The following is a 19,341-nucleotide window of genomic DNA, read 5'->3' as shown; positions in this document are numbered from 1 at the left end:
CGTTTTTGTCCTGCCCAAAGAATCTTGGGGCAATGGGACACCTTAAGGAATCTGAGCCATTGCATGATTTCTGACATTACCAAATTGCTATTGACAAAGAATCATTCTTGCAATCTGAAATATGTCTTATATATCTCTCCTTTTTAACTTATATGATTCTTGCATGACTGCTGATCCCTCACAATTCTCTATGTCATTTGCAAAATGTCATATCAGCTAAAAAACTGCACAAAAGCCTTGGTCAAAACTTGTTAGGACTATGTAGCTAACACTAAAATTCTCACACAATAAGCTGCAAGAAAAAAAAATACATGTAAATAAGGCACTAAATAGTCTAAAGCACTTGTCAGCACCCCATCTTTTTAGTGACTGCACAGCTGTGTTTCCATTACACGATTAATGGATTTGCTACCTTCAAAAGAAACATTTGTACAAAGTGGTAGCACAGTGCAAGAAATACTAAACAGCTGAATATAGCTCATCTCTTTCTCATGGTGCCGTCTGTGGAAATAATTAAGGGCTAAAAAGCCCTTTGTCAAAATCTTTCAGATTAAATGTCTAAATCATGACTAGGATTTGAAACAGTGCCCTGTCTTTCCACATGTTTTGGTACCCATCTACTTTAATTCACCTAAAATAATGACAAAAACATGCAAGTTTAGGCATCTATTTTAAGCTTTTGACTTCTAATTCTGCTTCAGTCACACCAGTTTAGGGGGGTTTTGACCACCATTTGTCTCCAGTGAATTTGAGGAGTTCTGAGTATTTGAGAATTCTAGACATTCAGCACCCTCAGAAGCACACATTGATGTAGTGACTAATACTTTTCTTGAAAAAAACATTAAGCTGTATATGAGGTGCCAAATACTTCCCTAGTCCACTCAACTTCTGCTTTCCTACAGGTTCTTATCAGGAATTAGTTTTAAGGTCAAGAAAGAAGGACTAGTTTATCTTTTCACCACAGATACTTAATTTTACATAAGAATGTGGCCTGAGCTCTCAGATTTAAGCACAATTGAAGGTGTATCTTAGTTTAGGATTTTTGTGGGGTTAGTAAAATATCACCAAGGAGACCACTAGTAATTTAGTGGACCTGAAAACACTGGAAATCTTTACAATACTTTCTCCAACAGCTTCTATTCTGTTGGTTTCAGCCAAAGTCACATTATAGCCAGATGTAAATCTACCCCATTAAAATTATTACGAAACTATCATTTAAATTCAAACAGCCATAGGCTGACCGGATATATATATACTTACTTTAAGGGAAAGATTCCACTTTTCAGTCTTTGCACCCTAACAACATCCAACTGCTGTAGATTTTGCAGTTTTGATATTATTCTTTGTCCTGTTTGTGCTTAATACTACGTATTCCTCTTCATTTGCCTTTACACATACTATTAGTGTACGCAGTCAAATACATATGTTCTGTGCTATGTTAAAAGCACATATAAACAGCACTGATCATTTCCTCTGAGTTCATTCTCTCCAATTATCCTTCATCTGCAATTTTGGGATGTATTTCACAGCTACAAGTGCAGGGTGTTATACAGCCCTTTACCACAGGCAATTATTTACTCACAGTGGAAGTACCAAGGTTGCAGCCACTTGGAAGGTAACTTGTATTTGATGACAGCTTTTTTGTGCTTTATCCACAATATGGTTCTTTGTATTATTTTCAAAAACTACCCCACCAGCAAGTCTCTGACATTTTCTGTATTTAAGAAACGGGACCCTTCACACTTAATGTTCAAGCAAATCCCCCTCACATTCTGTCTCATCTCATCTCCATACAGTCTGCACTTTAGATTACATCTTTAAGTGTAGAAGACAGTTAGATGAGAAGAGTCATGTACTCTAATACTGAATAAAAAAACGTGACAGACAAAAACATATATTCACATTTCTCGGTCTTTTTGTTCAAATGCATCATCAGTTCTTGAATAGTAGCCTGCATCAAGAGGCAGGGAAGCTGTTTAAAGATTATCTTAGAAATGAAACAAAAGAATTCCTCAAATTCACACCCTAAACATATAAAAGCAGATCAGTGGACCTACTAATCCAATATCCTGCTTCAGAAACTGGTACTAGAATCTGCAGAGTAACTGCAAATACCACTACCAAATATAACTGTAGGGTAGCGTTCTGCCAAGGTAATGTAGTTGAAAGCTGGGTCATCCGTAATAGGTCTTGAAGAATAATAAATGGAGCTTAGTATCATGAGGATCTCATGCTATTCAACACCAGTTAGAGCAAGAACAGTTCTCAGAAGGGAAGAATGCTCTACTTAGGTTAGAAAGAGGTAAGGTCTTGTGTCCCTTCCCCTCCAGCCTCTATAAACACTTAAAACAGTATATATGTGGAACCCCCTGAACAAATAACTGTGGCACAGAAAGTAAAGTTATTTAGCAAACAGTCTTTTATCTTGCGTTAGACACTGAATAAAACAAAATGGCAAGTCATCAGAAAGACGCATGCAAGTACTGCTACTGTTTTCTGAATTAAGGTAAAATGGGGTCTTTCCTGATTTACGGTTCTACAGCATTTTTCCACAGAAGTAGATTCCCAGACTGTAAAGGGTTTCATGGAATTATAGAATCATTTAGGTTGGAAAAGACTTTAAAGATCAACAAGTCCAACTGTTAACACAGGACTGCCAAGGCTACCATTTTTGGACCATATGGAAGCATCAATATGGGTAGAGAGAAGGTGCTATAGAACAGGTGCACAGAGAGCAAGTATTTGTCCTGTAGTATGTTGGATTTGCAGTGAAATGGAAATTTTATAGCATGAGATAATTTTTTGCAGTCTTGATTCTTGATGGAAAGCATGAAGAAAAGACACCACAGACTTCATGAGACTCCTTTCTTTGTCCTTCCTGCTAGGTTAAAGGCCTTCATAGTGGTTACTAGTTCCTAATATGTCAAAGAGTAACTGAATTTCTTTCCAATATGCAAAACTTGGCAAGGAAGGAAACTGTTTCTATGAATTCACTTGAAGAATTAACATTACAGAATATTTCCTCTCAGCAAATTGAAACCAAATAAATTGCATTTGTCCTCCTTAGAAATTAAATTGATCCCTTGAGGTTAGGACTGTGATAGCAAGTCACAGAAAAGAAAAAAAAAAAAAAAAAACACTTGAAGGGGAGTGAAAAGAGGAAGATGATATTGATTTTGTGGGTTACTTTTGAAAAATCATCAGCAGTTCCTCTAATTTTAACATAAACGAAGAAACACAAAAGATTATTAGTCCATTGCAGTTTTAAAGACAACTAGATTACATTGATGATATTACTATTTTTCTTTGACCAGAAGGAGAACAGTCATGTTTTAAAGCATTTAGTCTCCTTTGTCAGCTGAAATGGGCTTTGGCAAAGCCACAAATTGTTTCTCTCTTTTACTTATTTTTTTAACCATTGTTCCATATACTCTTAACCGTCAGCGCATAATGTCCTTGCTTCCACCTGACTGGTGTTTTACTGCCCCAGAGATGCCTTCCGAGAAGGTATCTTTCAAGTTGTTCAGAATGGGTCATAATACTTACAAAATAGTTATTAAATAATACTTATGGAATGATACAGTACAGCTAAAGTAAACGTAGAGAGCTTTATCTGCAGTAATCCCTGAGCACGTTATCTTGATACAACAGAGCACTGCTGATTCCTCCATCCTTTATGCCTGTAACATTTCAGTGCAGGAATGAAGATAAATTAAGCACTTTAAAAATGGTTGTTTCTAGTTTGTGAACCAAAAAATAACTTAGATGACAAGCTGTAGGAGCAACAGCATCATCCTGCCTGTTTTGGCAATACCTTCTGTTAAGGTGTCATTCTTGAGTTATTTTTTGGTGCAAATTAATGCTTGATGTATAATAGTAAAAGCTGGCTGCTGCAGGAAGGGAAGATAGTAATCTAACTAGGTTCCCCCTCTTACAAACCATGTTTGAAAAAAGAAAAAAAAGCCACCAAAATTTCCAGAAATCCCCTTTCTGAGGCAACTTAGCAAGACTAATGATAGAATAATTAATTTGTCTACAGTTAGATGCAAAGTCTATTGAAGGCAGCATATAAATTCTCCTGAGGCTCTGAATCTGGCTATACTACCACAAGTGCACATCAAAGTTTCTGCTGCTCTCCATACCTTACACATATGAGTATATTGAGACAGATTTTGACAGTCACTTAATTGTCAATTAATTGATAAAATTAAATAACAAAGTTCTTTCTGAGGGTTAATGTGAATCCTGTAATTAATGATGTTGACAGATTCACTGTAAATAGACACCAAACTAAGCTTCCATTCAACCCGAGGTCAAACCTTTTTAGAAGTTCTGAGCAGTTTACCTTTTAATTCATTTTCTGATTTTCATTGTTGCAAGTAGTTTAGAACAAGGAAAAGATTCTAATTTAGCTGCCTAATTTTTTAAAAAATTAGTTTAAGCTTCTTTTGTCCAGCAAAGCCATTCAAGACCTATGGCATTTTTAATAACAGAAAGGATTTGCCTTGATGTCTGGGATCAACATTTTTTTCTTTACTGTTGCTAGTCAGAAGTCTGTCCTGTGCCAGTAGTTTATCCAGCTTGTCCCAAACTGAACTTTAGTGGTGGTGTGTAGATTATGCCGGGAAGAATAATCTATACTGTGTAAATGCAAAACAGTGCTGGCCTTTCCTCTCCCTTGGTGCTGCTATTTTCTTTATTTCTGTTCTTCCTCAGGCCTTATGAATCTTTTAAACCTCCTAGCTCTATAGGGAAATAGAAAGCTATTGTGTGCCTTCCATAAATCTGTTGGGGTAAAATTGATTTAATTCAGCAGCAAAGCCTACTGATAAAAAAGGCCAGAATTTTGCCCCAGGACATAAAAGATCTTGTAAGAATCTCTCTCTGCTGGTGTGTTTGTAAGTTTACAGTCAAATATGCTTGGATATCGAAATTAGTACCATAAACAAGTTTATATTCTATCATGAATTTGAGTTGCTTTTGATGTTTCTTTCATCTAAGCATGTTATTCTAGAAATGAGCATTATATCACTATGCTGTGAAGATTCATTATAGCTGTATGAAGGATTTTAGGCAAGAGGTTCAAATTCAAGCCTTCTTTTTCTGATTTTGAAACCTCTAATCAAAAGAGAAAGATTACATAAAGCAATTAGGCTACAATAAAGGCTTCTACAATCTCAGAAAGATTATGGTAGTCTGAATTCTCACTGCATTTTAATTCAAAATAGTTAGGAAAAAGCAATTTTCATCAGCTATAGATTTATCAATATCCTTGACTTCATGGAACATTTTTGATAGCTGTGTTCTAATTAAATAGCATTATTCAAATATAATACATTTTATAACCATCAGTTAGCATTGACTGCTTGGGATTTTAATAGCTCTCCGTCACCTTCAAATCTCTCTTAAAAAGTATAATCAGTTTTACATGCTAGCTTGCTAGCTGCTGTTGGACTGTCGAGAAACTCTCTCTGTTTCGATGTCATGCAAGAATATATCCCTGTGAGGTGTAACCCCTAGACAGGTGACATTCCTCCACGTTGCTAGCAAAATCAATGCAACTAGAGAAGGCTTGCAGGTTCCTGCAAGAGGTGGATGACATTCCTTCCGCAGGTATTAAATCGAGTGAAAAAATATAATGTTGCTATCAGTGAATAAAATCCACTGAATTTTGCTGGAAATAAGTTGTGGATGTAATTTGGCTTTTACCTAATACCCTCATACTAACATTATTCCCTTGAGATGAAAGAATTATGTTTGTAATTCTGCTCTTACTCAGTACTCTCATACTAACTTTATTCCCTTGAGATGAAATATACTGTTTAAAGTATTAGGATTTGAGAAATCTTGCACTTTCCATCTCCCCAATCACAAGGGGAGTGTGGCACAGAATATGTTCATTTTGTGCTTTTAATGCTCTCCTTTAAAGAATTCTATTTTTATTGCACCTGAGATTGGAATTCAGCACGTCCCATCTTCCAGGTGCACTAATTAATTACCTAGATAATCTCTCTAACACTCAGTGAAAATTTAAATAGTTCTATAAAATGGATCAAGTTGCAAAACCCATTGTAGCATAGCTTGTCTAATTGGCTTGAATTTAACTGTGGGGGTAGAGGGAAGGAAGGAAGAGAAGAAAGAAGGTGCTTTCTTATCTCACTCAAAAGATAAAACTAATACAGTTTTCATATCACATAAAAATTTTCACTTAAGTTAAAATAAAACATCAGTATAAGACAAACTTAGTGATTACAGCAAGTCTTAAGGTGTAGCTAACCTGGACTGAATCCTTCCTCTGCCAGTGAGAACTGAACTGCAAGCAGTTCTTCCTGGAAGGGTGTTCCAACAGAAAACTGATTTTTTGCAGTCCCTCTTAATACGTACAGTGGCTGACGATAATACAAAAACTAAGCGTATTTGGTGAATGATGTATTTTTAAAAATATAAATGTTATGTCCATTTTAATAGACATTTTTAATATAAATCTTTTGCAATATCCACTTTTTACAGAGAAAGTAACCAAAGCAAGGCAAATACACCCAGTTTCAGTGACTCACTGAGCTAAACACCTAAACCAAGTGCCTGAATTGGTTCTGAACCAGTGTTTTTGGAATTAATACTCTGCTCTGTAATGTGTTGACACTGGTGATTTGTTGTAACTCTTACTTTAAAGCTATAAGCAGGCTTATAGACTTCGTGGAGAAGTGAAAATGGTATATTACAAATGAGGTTTTTTCATTTTACACAGAAAACACGTATTATTACTATATGTGTATTTACATGGTTGCTAGCATAACTCGCTGGTACCCTTAGGGAAACTAAATGCAGCATGTGAGCATTTTAATGCCAATTTCATTTAGAATGGAAAGCAGTTAGTCATCTGTGCAGGAGGCAAGGGAAGGGAATTTATAGTTATAGACAAAACACTTCCAATGACTCAATATCTAGTATTCTAATCCTGTTTTCCTTTTTGTTTTTAATGCAAGTAATCCCACCTGCAAGTACCTTCAAAACAAGGAAAATTTTTGAGTAGCATTTAAGCAGACCATGGACCATAGCATAGCATAGACCTGGCTTATGGCCACTGAGACAAAAAAAGGATGTTTTTCAGAGGCTAACCTGTGTGGTGATGCAGCTCTTCTTGGAACTTCTTCGGTGTCCCAGGAAATTATACATTCCGGATAAAAACTTATTCCTCCTATTCCTCTGCTTCTCTTCAAAAGGTCTCGACATCCTATCTTTAAAATAATGACAGAAATGTTTGTGTGAAAGGCATGACAATTTGGGGAAATGCTTCTATGGAAGCTGTTTCTTAACATGGTTTTCAGAAAATCTCTTTATAGAATAACTTGTTTTGTTCTGATCGGATTTCTATTGCACAACGCTGACAGTTGAGTGCTTAATGTATCTCCAAGGGCTCTGTATTACTGTTGAACAAAACACAGAAGTTAAAAAAAAACCAAACTGAAAATAATACTATGCTGAATACAGGAATAAAAGTGAAGTCTAGAGGACAGTGGATAAATTTTGTGTTATATCTACAAGCATCATGTTCCCGGCAAAAGCATTCAGATACCACTTCTTTTATGACAATAGCTAGTTCTGAAGCAGTTGACATATTTTAATATTTTGTTGTCAGCTCAGGGTGAGAATTTAGAATAGGTCGCACTCCATGAATAAATGTGTTGTGTGAGTTATATACTTTTTAAAAGAGAGAGCAAACTATATGGTGAATACAGAAGATCGAATGAGGCTAATGAGCTAGTTCTACCATTCTAAGAAGCTGAATCTTTCATAAGAGACCATATTGTGGCTGTGTCTGGAATAGGAAGAAGCTTACTCTAAATTAGCTATTGAAATAGCACCTGGATTTTTGGTATGCAAAGGAAGGAAACTAATCTGGATTTAATCTTCTAGCAGGTAGGCAGTGCTCTGGTAGTGGAAGATCAAAATACAAAAAAAGTAGAGATAAGGGGCAGAGGGGGGAAGCAGCATAGTTCAGCGCCAAAATTCACAGAGGGAAAAAAATACTATTTGAATTGTATTTGCTCTTGCAAACAAAAAGTTAACATCCAGCAATATGATTCAAGTACTGCAACAGATAGCCATGTCATCAGTGTTGCACGTACCTGACTTAGATGACATGGCTAACTGCTACATACACTGTAACTATAGGCTAAAAAAACTAATAGGCTTATGCTGGTTGCACAGAAAACATTGGCACAGTGAGTGAAGTAAGTATATATTGTTCACGTCGATTGGAACCACAGTCAAGAATTAGGGATTTTCTCTTTAAGAATCACTTAGTGAAATTATTCTGGAGGTTTGAAGCTGCATTGAAGTAGGAAGAAAACAGGATGCACATAGCCAGAAAAAGAGGTAAAGTTACAGGGAAATGTAAAATATGCACTAAACTGAATTTACAAGAAATAAGTAGTACATTTGCATCTCAACCAGGTTGCTGGAGACAAGGGGTGAGAAGTTTAAAAGCAGTAATGTCATGAAAGCACTTCAGGCAAGAGTAAAATCCTTAATTTACTGCTGAAGATTATTGAGAAGGAATACACAGCAAAAGCAATGAAATAGCAAAATCTGTTTTCCTTCAAAAAAAAAGTATGTCAACAATAAGTTTGGAAAATCAGTTTCAGAAACTGTGTTTCTAAAATGCAGTAATAGTAGATCTACTTTACATTTCTCTAAGTCTTGAATGAGATTCCTTAAATGAAGAGTGAAGTATCATCCAGCCTTAAAACCTCTGGAGCACCTTTATCTTACCCCAACAACTAAAGTCTGGAGTTGTGGCTCCTCATAGCAGTACCCTTCCATCAAAAGATTTTTTACGTATACACATATATATATCTCTATATACATATATATGTAGGTCCTGTCACAACGCTCCTGATACATTGTTTAAAGAATTAGAAAAATGCATCAGATATTCCCATGAAGAAGTGGGATAATGTTTGCTCCCAAAATTGAAAGATTTACCATAATAATTTCTGTGGGTTGCAAGATTCCATACTTAGAGGTTTTCTGACAATTGGTTTCTCTCATTTAAATTTAAGTTAAATAGTTTAAGTCTACTAACTTGCAAATATTTCTTGTGTTTGTTTTCATGTTGTTCAGCATTGCAGCACAAAACGGGGGCTATGGGACGTGCGCTCGGGATAACTGATGGTGCTGCCATGGGTCCGAAATATCTTCCCGTATACTACTGGGTTTTATACCATTTTGCCTCTGAAATTTCTTTTAAATAATGATTCTGACAAGTCTCATTTTTCCTTTGTTAGATCTTAGTGACTGTTATTGGATATTTATTTTTAGAAACACAAACATGTTACAAAAAATACATAAGCCCATTGAGGATGAATAAAGTATCTCCACAGTAACATTCAGGATAATGATGTATGACTGGCTGTAGACAGATTGACAAACTTCGGCCCCAGTTCTGCATCAGGATTTGTTAGTGTAGCCTCTGGAGCCCAAAAGTTACTTTCAGAAGTGAAAAGACCTCTTTTTCTCTCCTCTCTAGTTATTTGGCAGCAATGATTTATTTTTTCCAGATGTGGATATGAAAATTTCTTTTATTAGTTTTTATATAATCAGCTGAAAATGCAATCAAGAACATCCCCTCAAGGCAGACGGATATTTTGGCTTTGCTTGTTTTTTCACAGAAGAAATCCTACCGTAATCATGTATTTTAAGCTCATTTTATAATACGTTTAAATGATATTTTAAATAGTTTGGTTTGAAATGAGTAATTGATATTGATGTCCATACAGTGTAATAAAAGTCTTCATCTGCAGGATAATATTTGTGGTAATAAAAAAGATCATGTTATATTTTAAAGGCACAGGTTCTTAAAAGTCCATTTAGGAAATTATTTTTTTTCTCTCTTGGCATTGGTGCACCCGTACCCCATCCAGTATTACGCATAATCACCTGTGTAATCTGGAGCACAGATTTTCCCAGGAGGTGAGTTTCCCAGGCTCACCTGTGTAAACAATGAAGTTAAATTCCCTCAGCTTCCCTTCAGTTTGCACTGGAGCTTGTATAACTTACTTGCTGTTTATGTATTTTATTCAGTTGTCCATATCAAGTTTTCATACACAAATCAGAGAAAAATATGCAAGCAACTATGAATTTTAAAGCTGAAAGACACCGCATATAATGTATAGAAAATTAGATGGTTTTAAAATCCACCCTTACGAAAGGTGTGATTTGTGTTCCTTTCATGTGAACAGTTCTGTATTCCAAGAGAACCTGGTGATAAACAATAGTTAGTTACAGACATGAGTCATAATTATGTTCTTTCTCTCTTGTTTAAGTTGTTCGAGTTCATGAATTTTTTGGCTGAGAATGTCATCTTCTGTTACATGGGACTCGCACTATTCACATTTCAAAATCATATCTTCAGTCCTCTCTTCATATTTGGTGCATTTGTATCCTTTGCTTTAAAGAACTATGTCTATGTACATGCGTGCTCAATGTGGGAAAAAATAACAAGAAAATCACTCGGTTCCTTAAATCCTAAATCAATTCTTTGTCAAGTCCAGAGGCAATCGTCTTTATTACATATATCTCAATAACTAGCTCAATGCATGTAAGTACATGGGCTTTTGATAGCTGCTGTTTAAAAGATCTGCTACAAGGCAAACAGCTTTAAACCAGCTGGGTAACTTTTACCACTGGTTTACAAGTAGGGTGGGAAATCGGGATGTGTAGTGGGACACATCTGTGGGGACAGGTACAGGCACACAAAATCTTTTTGCCTGTCCAGAGCCAGCGCAGATCCACAAAGCCACTTCCAGGCAGATGTGTGCCATAAGCAGAATTTCCCCAAAGCTACTTAAATGATTAAGTCCTTAAAACACAAACAGTTCTGCCTTGCTGAATTTTTTCATTCTTTGTATTTGATATCTCTAGTGTATGTGAATTTATTTACAACATCATGGGCCTAAGAGACTGGTAAGAAAAAGAGTCTGTGTCTTTAATTCTGCCATGGTTTCTCAAAAAATCTGTTACTTTCTTGTACAGTGGCATAGATTCTTTTCACGCTGATAATTTCCACAATGGGTTTTTTGGCTCAGAGCAGCAGCCCTTTGCTTATCGCCTCCTGATGAAATCTAACAGCTTTGAAAGTTGGAATCCTACTGTTTACTGGCAGTAATTTTTTCATGTAATTTCCAAAGGAATAATAACAACTTCACCGCTCCTCCCTTGGCTGCAGGTTGGGTTGCACCCCACCACCACGAGGCAAGTACAATCCTGTGTCCTGCACTCCTCACGTGGGAAGGCAGTTGAACATGGGAGCAGCGCTCAGCACCCCAGATGGGGACGGTGCTGTAGAGCACTGCAGGGACCTGGCTTTATTGTTTCTTCTCACTAAGAGCCAACAGACTTGAACAGGGTTGCACTGGACAGCTGAGCACAGAGCATGAGAAGTAACCACTGCTAATGCATCTTGTCCTATGTCCATAGGAGCTTTAAGCAGCTCTTGGCCCAGCAGATATGATGCATACAGATGTTGCCACTCGAGTACTTCATCTGTTCTACAGTCCACAGCATGTGTCAGACTAAGAGTGCTGTAATTGAGTCCTAAGAGTCACAAGACAAGGGGAGGGTGGAACCTGCTAAAAGCATGTATAAGGAGCTCTTTTTTTTTTTTTTTTTTTAATCTGAAATAGCCTCATGTTTCTAATTAAGGCAACTTTTGTGATCGTTCCACAGAGAAGTAATAAAGAACTCCTTTCAAAAAATCTCCATAGAAAAAGGGAAAGAAGAAAAAAAAAAAAAAAAAAAAAAAGCAAAGTGTGCTGGATATAGACAATATGAATTGTCAGGAAATAGGAAAGTAATAATCATGTCCAAAAGTGCATTTATTCTTTGCAAATTGCTGCTCAAGGAGATAATGCCATCTCTGCAATTGATGGTGGGCATTTTACTGAAGGGCTGAAGATGAAGCCACGTGTGATACAAATATGATGAGTAAAAGCAGAGTGATTAAAGTGGGATGTGTAACGATGAACATAAAACCAGGAGGTCTGGGGAAGACAATCTCTGTCACTGCACAGTTTTATAATGAAATTGGAACCAGAAGGATCTGACATGTAAAATATGAAGTAATCTCATATTCATTTTAATTACTCTTTTAAAATAACTTTGGAGAAATATTGGCTTTAAGATAACCGGTTATGTCAGTAGTTCCTCCACCATTTTCCTTAGCATCTAACCTTCTAGGTGGCAGTTTTTGTAGCAAGAGCTTGCAACATATACCCACTTTCATTCCTTTTGAATTTGGGTCGAAAACAAAAGATTCCCAGGAACTTTCAGCACATGATGATGTTTTCAGGTAAGTGCTATTTTGATATTTTTTCTGTCCATATTTAACAATTGACAAAGATATTCATCTATCACGAGAAAAAGCCACATCTATCACAAAGAAGTCATTACCTTCAAACTCAAGGTAGTCTCTTCAAAGCTACTGAAGCAAATTAATGTATTATCATCAACTTCACTGTGCTCTGGGCCTATTTTAATTAACGTTCTGGAAACCTACCACCCAGGAAGCCAGTCTTTCAACCCATTGTCCCACATCTGTCTACACTTCCATAGTTTGGGAATATCATGTTCGTATGTTGTGTTGGTTTAGAGGTGCCTGTAGTATACCTGACAGCATGTTTTACATACCAGCAAATAGATACCCAACTTTGAAGGTGTTAGTACCGATACTCAAATCAGACACTATCTTTGGCCGTTGCTTTACTTCAGGATCAGTTTTAGTTTGAAACGTGAAAATAGGAGACCTCCATACCACAGACATTTTTATATATATTCCAGCCTGATTTTTGACTACTTCATTTTCCAAATTCAGATTTTATTAGTTTTAACTCTGGTTAATTTTAAAATGTTAAAAGAAAAAAAAAATCCAGAAGAGGGAGCCCTGTTCTACTCCGATTTGTACATCATCCCCTGAACTGTTAAGATCTCAGCTGGGTTCTGTATTTTTGGACTTGCACAAGCTAGAAATACTTCTACTTGTCTTTCTGGTGCTAGTTAGGAAAAACTCACTTATAAACTAAGAACACTTTTTCAGTAAGAGACAGAAACACAGATCCCCCAATGCCTTTTATGAAATAATTTTCTATAATTAGAAAGTCAACACTTTTTTTTTTTTTTCTTAATTTTCCTACTTTTTCTACAGAAACCTATTGCAAATTTTTATGGAGAAAAGTTTTTGATTGACAGCCTTGATGTACACTGATCTATTTAGCCAGATAACATGTAAAATACAATGCACCACACTTCAAGCTCCCTCATCAGTACTCCACATCAGGGTGCCTCATTTATGCCTGTGTAATTCCATCTCCCTAGAGAGCAACACAGCAGTTCATTTCTATATCCATTCAATCCTTCTGCTAAAAGCTGCCACTGAAAATGTCAGTTAATACCAGCTAGACTGTAGTGAGAGATGATGACATATATCCATTAGGAACCGGCTTTCAGACCGCCTACTCACCTACAATCGTTAGCCGTTAAGATGCATATGTAGATCACTCTAGCTAGCAGGTGGTCAACTAAACAACGGCATGAAAAATAGCTTCATATCACTAATTATCTGGGGTTTGGGTTCCATTTTTGCTTTCATATTTCATCAGATAAAGTATAGAATTAAAAAATCTTCTAAAATATATCTTATCCTTCAACACTTCTGTCCTCATTTTCTCTCCAGGCAAGTTTCTTCTGCACAGAACTAGGAGCAGAAAGTAGCCTGCAGCCAACAACTGAATGTGAGAACTCACACTCACACGTTAGCTTTCCAGTACAATCTGGCAGCTGAGAACTGAAAATAGTAGTATTGAAAACTTGTAAAATGTAAATGTTAAAATGCTCAGAAAAGTAATTTAACTGTATTCGAAGAAACACTGTATTTTGTGGAGAAAAATGTCTTTACAACCTTAAAAAAAGTAAATGGCATCATCTGCAAGTAGAGCAATAAAGACTGACTGCCTCTTACAATGCCAGCATCTTCACACTTCACAGAACACTTCAGATACATGGATTTTCTGTGTAATTGTACTTATTAATATGCACTAAGATTTGTGCTTATTTACTAGTAGCATTCTTACTTACTATAAACTGATCATACTGTATATAGTGATAAACAAAGGCAATAACTGCCACAAGAGAAACATATTTCTGATATGAGGAAACAAGGCATTGAATTTGCATTTGGAGGAAGGTGCTTTTTGCCTACACGAGATCAGCAGCAATATTCTGATATAGCATCAGGTTCTAGTCAATCACAGAGGTTAAACTGGGCTTCATTCACTGCAGCATCACACACTCATGATGTGTGAACACAATGAACAATTAATTTTGAGTTAGTTTTGTTTTCCGTCATATCATTACCAGATGTACCAAACATTTACTGCTTGCTTTACTGAGTTTTACTGCCATAATCACCATGAATTTCAAAGTCTGAAAAAAGCAATTAAGGTCAGGCAAGTACATTGTAAATTAGAATTTGAGTATACCTTTCTCTGCAAAGAAATCTACTGAAGTCATTAAATTATACTTTCTGAGGAGTATTAATATACTTTAGTAAAGGTAAAAGAGTTAGACTTGGAAGTGGATTATGTAGCATATTGATTTATTACATTCTTCATCTGCTTCTGCCACGCTAACAACACATTACAGAGGATAAATTCACTTTTACAACTACGTTTAATCATGATTGCTGATAATATTCTATTGTAAATCAAAACTAAATTACTCTTCGTATAAATAAGCCTGAGCTTCTCAAATCAAGTTCAACATCAGCTAAAACGGAGCAGGCCAGCAGCCTCTGCTCATGTGAAAAACAAGTATTTCAAGGACTTAAATTGTAAGGGAGCTATCACTGTACACTAGTGGTCTACGCTAAATGCAAAATGCCTCCTTTCAGTTCAGACCCTGTTATAATGCCTTTAAATGGCAGTAAACTTAAAAGGGAAGGAAACTAAATGGATCCAGATAGACTTATTAACGGCAATAACAAATCTGATATTTGGGCATCACTGCCACATGACCAGGAGGGGACTATTTAACAGATACAGTACTGCATCTTCCACTCTTCTTACAATATCTTTATTTACGTTTTACTGTGCTTCTTCTCTACACCATGTAAATCAGCGAGAGGCTTGTGGGACAGAGGGCTACAGGGGTGGTTGCTCTTAATATTAGGCATTACAGTAGCAGTAGAGTCTGAAAGGGTGGAACATAAATGCAGAAGAAAAATGAGAAAGAATGCCTGTGTACAGGCAGCTGTTGTGCAGGCATTTACATCTGCACACTCGTACATACATGGTGGTGGGAAGTGTCAAAGTGAACTTTTCCAAGGAAACAGATACAAAACCAAATCTGCTAAAGAGAGAAGAAAGCAAGGAAGAAAAGAGCAGAGAACTACAGTTGAAACCAAAACACCAGATCTACATACAGAATGTCTCCTTTCCTGGCTGATTCTCTCCATGCTATCCACAAACACTACTGCCCTCAAAGGCTCTTCAGAGGGATGGGTTCAGAGATCTGTGTTTGTGGAGTATGAGCAAAGGATGGAGAACAGCCCAATAGGACACACCTGTTCTGTTCTGTGGGTCTCGGAAGTTTAACCCTGGAAGTGCTTTTCTTTGGAGGCCTTGACACATTAAAGAATATCTCTTAAAGATGAGTCCCTAATGGCTGGCACAGCTAGCAGAAAAATCTGGCAGAAAATCTGTGATAGAGCCCAAAGGATCAATAGATCACAGCACAGATCTGGAGCTGCTGTCAGTGTGGCATCTCTGAAAGATGAGGGGAGAGGATCTCTGTTAGCAGTGCATCAGACCATTTTCCTTCCACCACGCCACTCTCACCCAGGTGTCGCTGAAGTATCAATGTCCATTGGAGCCAATAATTCCATTGTGTTTTGTTAGTATTTTTCCCTGAGGTATCACAGAAAACCTAACCTGCCTTATCTTCAGTTTGTTTCAGCATCTTACCATTTTCTGAAGCTCTTAAAATTTCCTTTGTTTTGTTGTTGCCTGGAATGTATTTTGATATATGCAATAGTGTTCCTTGCTTCTTATTGAGTGTACATTTCAGGTTATATTCATCTGCTTCCCACTGCTTTAGTCGGAAGCAAATGTTTTGCTTGAATATTTATTTTACTTTAGACATGGGTTTAGTTGAAACTGAATTAGCTCTTACAGACCACGTTGAGCCTTTTATAAATGAAAAATGCAATGAAGACACTCACTGTTTCTCTAAGCTGAAGAAATACCCAGTCCACCACTCAAGAAGTAGAGTCTTAATGACATATTAATTAACTTTTTTTTTTATATTCTGTCTTACCAAAAGAGATGTTCTAGATTTAATATTGCATGTACCATTATGATTTGGTTGTGGAAAGCAGCATTGTTTTCCACAAGAATGCAGCCACCAGTAATTTAAGCATTTAATCTGGGCTAGTCATCTAGCATTACCACTATAACCACTGGAAAAAGACCATTTCAATAGTGATTCATTCACTCCTCAGATACCTGTTTAAAATGAGCTGATAGTTTTTTTCCATAAGAAAGCAGTAAAGCATGTACATCCTTAGAGATGTCTCTTACATAAAAGCAAAGTCAAGGACAAGCCCACTTGTCGACTGCGGTATTATTTTCATAAAAACAGAGATTTTAAACCTGCTGCCACTGACCATTTTCAGCTAGTGTAACTACAGTCCGGTACTTCCTTGCAGAAATGGCTTTGTGTTGTTCTCTAGATAAACTGTCCATTTTCTATACCAAAAAATTCATATTCTAGCTATATAATCTTAAAGAAGTTTGAAGTTCTACTCCAAAAATAGCTGCATTTAGCAGTTGATTAAATGATTCTGTATAGACCATCAGTGCCTTACAAGAGGTTTAATTATTATATTTAGCATCTCTGTACTTGCAAAGTACTTTTTGGATTCAGCGTGTATTGCATACATGTAATGGCTTTGCTCTCTACACTTATTTTGTGGAATTTTTTTTTAAGAAAACAATGAATTAAATTTAAATTTATAAATAAAAAGCATTGGAAAATACAGAATATTATTTGTACTATGCATTCAGAGGGCTGGAGACACTAGCAGGCTATTTCTCCCCTCTTTTTTTAAAAGTGTCACTCTATGAAGACCTATTTAGTTAGCTTATTACTACCTGTGGGGCTTTTTTAAACTCACAGTTAGCTGTTTTCTCCATATTTGTAAGTTTTTGTTTATTCAGTCTCTGTAGGTGTATAATTTTACAACTATTATAATTTTTCAAGCACACCAAGAGCTGAAAATCATAGAATTATAGAATGGTTTGGGTTGCAAGGAACCTTAAAGATCATTTAGTTCCAACGCCCTGCCATGGGCAGGGACATCTTCCACTAGACCAGGTTGCTCAAAGCCCTGTCCAGCCTGGCCTGGAGCACTGCCAGGGCTGGGGAATCCACCCACAGCTGCTCTGAGCAACCTGTGCCAGTGTCTAAATTTACATTATTTTACATCCCCCTTTTCAGATACTTAAACTCATCTTTTAAAAACTATCCATTGGTTTTAAGTCATGGTTATTTTTGACTGGTCTTATCACATTGAAAGATTTTAAAGGCATTTGAAAGAATTTTTCTATTTTTTCAAGCAAGAAATAGGTAGCCTATATGGGTACAGGTTTTAATACCAACCCTTGTTCTCACTTGCACCTAATTTCATGAGTAGTCCTACTGAAGTCAGTAAAACAACACAAGGAATAAATTTTTGTTTTGAGAATCATAAAGTCCAGATTACTATTTAATTTGCAATTATTCAAGACAGAGAATACAGTGGATGTAAAACAAACGTGTAAATATTATGTGAATATGAGAGTAGTTTCGTTGTCCACTGCTGCAAAGTTGCTCACAATGCATTAAACACCATCCTTTCAATTAGCACAATTCAGCATTTTATAAGTATGGCCATGGTCTGAAAACTTCCTCTGCCCTTGGAATTGGGTCCGGGTGGAAAAGACTAAAATTCTGTTTCTCCATCACATTAAGTTCATCATTGTCCTTTTTTTTCCAGGTTTACGTGGTGCAATAGCATTCGCATTGGCTATTCGAGACACAAAGTCCCAGCCCAAACAAATGATGTTTACAACAGCACTGCTGATCGTATTTTTCACAGTCTGGGTATTTGGTGGGGGCACAACACCAATGCTTACATGGCTTCAAATCAGGTTAGTATTCTCTTTAAAATAATAACTAACAAAATAGAATGCAATCACTACAGATCAATCACTAAATTCCTGCAGCTTTCTAAGGCTTATTTATATGCTTTTTAATGGAATTTCACAAGCACAAAGGAAGTATTTGGCTACCTGGTAGAGGCTCCAGACCACAAGGAACAGGTTCTTCCCAAGTCTGGACCTAGGTCAGACCCATCCTTATTTCCTAAGAGTTTGTTTCACTACTGTTCCTTTTAAACACTATGAATAAATGTTAGTGTCCTTCTCGCTGTTGAAGAAAGAGCTGTAAAAGCAGATTTTGCCCTCATCTAAAAATGTGTATTTATTACACAAACATGTCATAAATAATGTATTTCTGATTATAATGTGAATATACTAGAAAAACCTACCTGCACTGGTGTATCATTCAGCCATTAATTTATTATGCATCATTTTATATAAGCCTCTTCACTATATTATTTTTTAAATTACTTTGTAGTCACTTGTATTCACAAAAAGCAATGAATGACAAGGGAGGTTAAATGAGAAAAGAGAGGGAAATAGAAAGCTGAAATAAAGAGCATCTAATTTAAATGTAGTGTCCTGCCAAGAGTGCTTTTTTGAAACCTTGCTTTTAGCAATAAGAGTGTAATGCCATTACTGAGTTCTGGCTACCTCATAATCCATTTAGATCTCACTGCCACAGTTCATAAGGTCTCCAAAGAAAACCTGAGTATCAAGATAGGCTTGCAATTCACAATTCCTAATCATTTATTCTATATACAGCATATACTTTCCTTGTTTACAAAATTATATCTGATTAACAAGCCTTCATGACAGACAGTTGCTATAAAATAACTGCTGAAGATAACTAAATTGAATCTTCAACAAAGAGCACAGATAAAAGCTTGCAGGCAAAATAAGGACTAGCATACAAGTGTACTGTATAAACATAAAATGCAGGAAATCCATATGCAATGTGGAGGGATTCTATTTTTATGACAGTTTGATTCTTTTTCATGACATCTCTCTTACATTCCATAATGTCAGTCAAGTTCATTACAGTTTGGATATACTCTGCCGCTATCAGCCATCTTTCTGAGATTTG

The 19,341-nt window shown here is 36.4% G+C and overlaps 1 protein-coding gene across 5 annotated transcripts in view; it reads left to right on the top strand.

The window, feature by feature from the left end:
- The window catches only part of SLC9A9 (solute carrier family 9 member A9), a 213,233-nt gene that overhangs the window by 102,577 nt on the left and 91,315 nt on the right, over positions 1-19,341 (top strand). For all 5 annotated transcript variants that reach the window (XM_027811790.2, XM_005443656.4, XM_055724067.1 and 2 more), the window contains 3 exons: positions 10,329-10,442; positions 12,241-12,352; positions 18,092-18,245. In XM_027811790.2, coding sequence (XP_027667591.1) covers positions 10,329-10,442; positions 12,241-12,352; positions 18,092-18,245 — 380 coding nt within the window. The remainder of the gene's footprint in view (positions 1-10,328; positions 10,443-12,240; positions 12,353-18,091; positions 18,246-19,341) is intronic.

The sequence above is a fragment of the Falco cherrug genome, chromosome 11 (assembly GCF_023634085.1).
Source record: "Falco cherrug isolate bFalChe1 chromosome 11, bFalChe1.pri, whole genome shotgun sequence".
NCBI lineage: Eukaryota > Metazoa > Chordata > Aves > Falconiformes > Falconidae > Falco > Falco cherrug.
The sequence above is the reverse complement of the archived record's forward strand: the minus strand, read 5'-3'. Positions and strand labels throughout refer to the sequence as shown.